The sequence below is a fragment of the Numida meleagris genome, unplaced genomic scaffold (assembly GCF_002078875.1).
Source record: "Numida meleagris isolate 19003 breed g44 Domestic line unplaced genomic scaffold, NumMel1.0 unplaced_Scaffold332, whole genome shotgun sequence".
NCBI lineage: Eukaryota > Metazoa > Chordata > Aves > Galliformes > Numididae > Numida > Numida meleagris.
In genome coordinates this window covers 95,918-97,424 of record NW_018364562.1, presented here as the reverse complement: position 1 = coordinate 97,424, position 1,507 = coordinate 95,918, and the positions used below count along the sequence as shown (strand labels likewise).

Below are 1,507 nucleotides of genomic sequence, written 5' to 3'. Positions count from 1 at the left end.
GGTGGAAAAAGGCAACAGGAGCTCCTCAGTCACCCAGAAAAGAAGGGCTTTCTTCCAAGAAGGCTGCTCCAGCTTCCCCTGCTTGGGGTCATTCCCCCATCCCCCCCAGCATCCCCCTCATCCCCAGCCCCTGCAGAAGATGCTGGGTGGCACAGACCCTGCCCCAGGCACAGTGGAGCAGCTTGGAAAAAGAAAAAAAAAAACCCAAAAACTACCAAACCAGTCACCTTCAAATTAACAAACTGTAATTTTTTTTTTTTTTTCTCCAAAGATACATTTTCCATACACATCCATCATACACTGTAACAAAAAAAAGCAGTGTACATGAAATAAGAAAATAAATTAAATCCATAGCATAGGTAAGGAGGACGCCCTAGACTGGAGTAGAGTCGAAAGTTTCCAGCGATACAAGAGGCTCAAAAGTTTGTTTTAATAAGAATGCCTGCTAACAGGGGTCCAGCAAGTGTTTTAGGTCAGTCCAACTGCTTTAAAACAGTTTTCTTTTTTTAAAGTTGAGAACAGCCATTATTGTCCTGCAACAGGCAGAGCTATTAGATCCTGGGAGAAAGCCGGAGAGGCGTGGTGAGATCCGAGTACAGCGTTTGGGAGCGAGCAAAGGGGGGGAGGGGGGGGGTCCCGCCGTGTCTGCGCTAGCCGTCCTCCTTGGGTGGTGTGTACCAACCTGAAAGAGGAACAGAGACGTGGGAGGGACGGGGCTGCACAGGGATGCAGACGTTGCACCTGGAAATACCCAGCAGGAAAAGCCACGGCGACGTGGCAGCGTCAATACGCCCAGCCCCACTTCCATGGGGCCAAGGACACACGCTACACCTGCCCACGAGGCCCCCCACCCCCCCTCAAGCCTAATGGGGGGGCTTTCCCCCCCCCTCGTTACTCCACACCAAACGTTGCCGCGCCGTTCTCAGCGCGGCCACCCAGCTGAAAGCCTCGAGCAGCCAAGAGAAAGGCACGCGCTGTCGCTCCGGCCTTACCATTCTTCTCATGGATCTGAACCAGGGACTTGTAGGACTGCTGTGCTCTCGTCAGGCTGTACTGATTCTGCGAGGGAAGTCAGGGTGACGGTGAGTTCAGCAGCTCCCAGGCTTTCCCCACGCCAGCCGTGCTGACACGTGCCTGGTTGCCTTCTCCCTTCGCATCCACCCCCTCCGACCACTTCTCAGCTCGCTTAGTGCACAGGGTACTTCCCAGATGCCCACCCTCTCCTTCCCAAGGACTCTCAGGGCCACAGCACACCCACAGAAGCCTCCGCACGGCGTCCTGCTCCCTAACACCCCCAGGCACAGCTTTGCCTCGGCTCCGTAGAGCGGTTTTGTTCTTCCCGAGCCCTGCCTGGCTGCCCCGTGCCGGGCCCTACCTTATTGGCTCCAAATTGCACCCGAGCTTTCCCTTTCACCAGAGTTGCGCTGATCTGCATGATCACCGACTCGATGGAGTACGCGCTGCTCCAGCCCTGAGGGGACAGAGCACGGCAGGGAGGTCAGCACGG

General features: G+C 55.7%; 1 protein-coding gene across 1 annotated transcript in view; it reads right to left on the bottom strand.

Moving 5' to 3' along the window:
• Nucleotides 1–408: 408 nt before the first annotated feature.
• Nucleotides 409–1,507, bottom strand: part of UBE2Q1 (ubiquitin conjugating enzyme E2 Q1) — a 7,986-nt gene continuing 6,887 nt past the window's right edge. The window contains exons 11-13 of the mRNA XM_021383082.1: nucleotides 1,376–1,471; nucleotides 993–1,059; nucleotides 409–682 (exon numbers count right to left, since the gene is read on the bottom strand). Of these exons, the coding sequence (XP_021238757.1) occupies nucleotides 651–682; nucleotides 993–1,059; nucleotides 1,376–1,471 (195 nt within the window). The 3' untranslated portion in view covers nucleotides 409–650. The remainder of the gene's footprint in view (nucleotides 683–992; nucleotides 1,060–1,375; nucleotides 1,472–1,507) is intronic.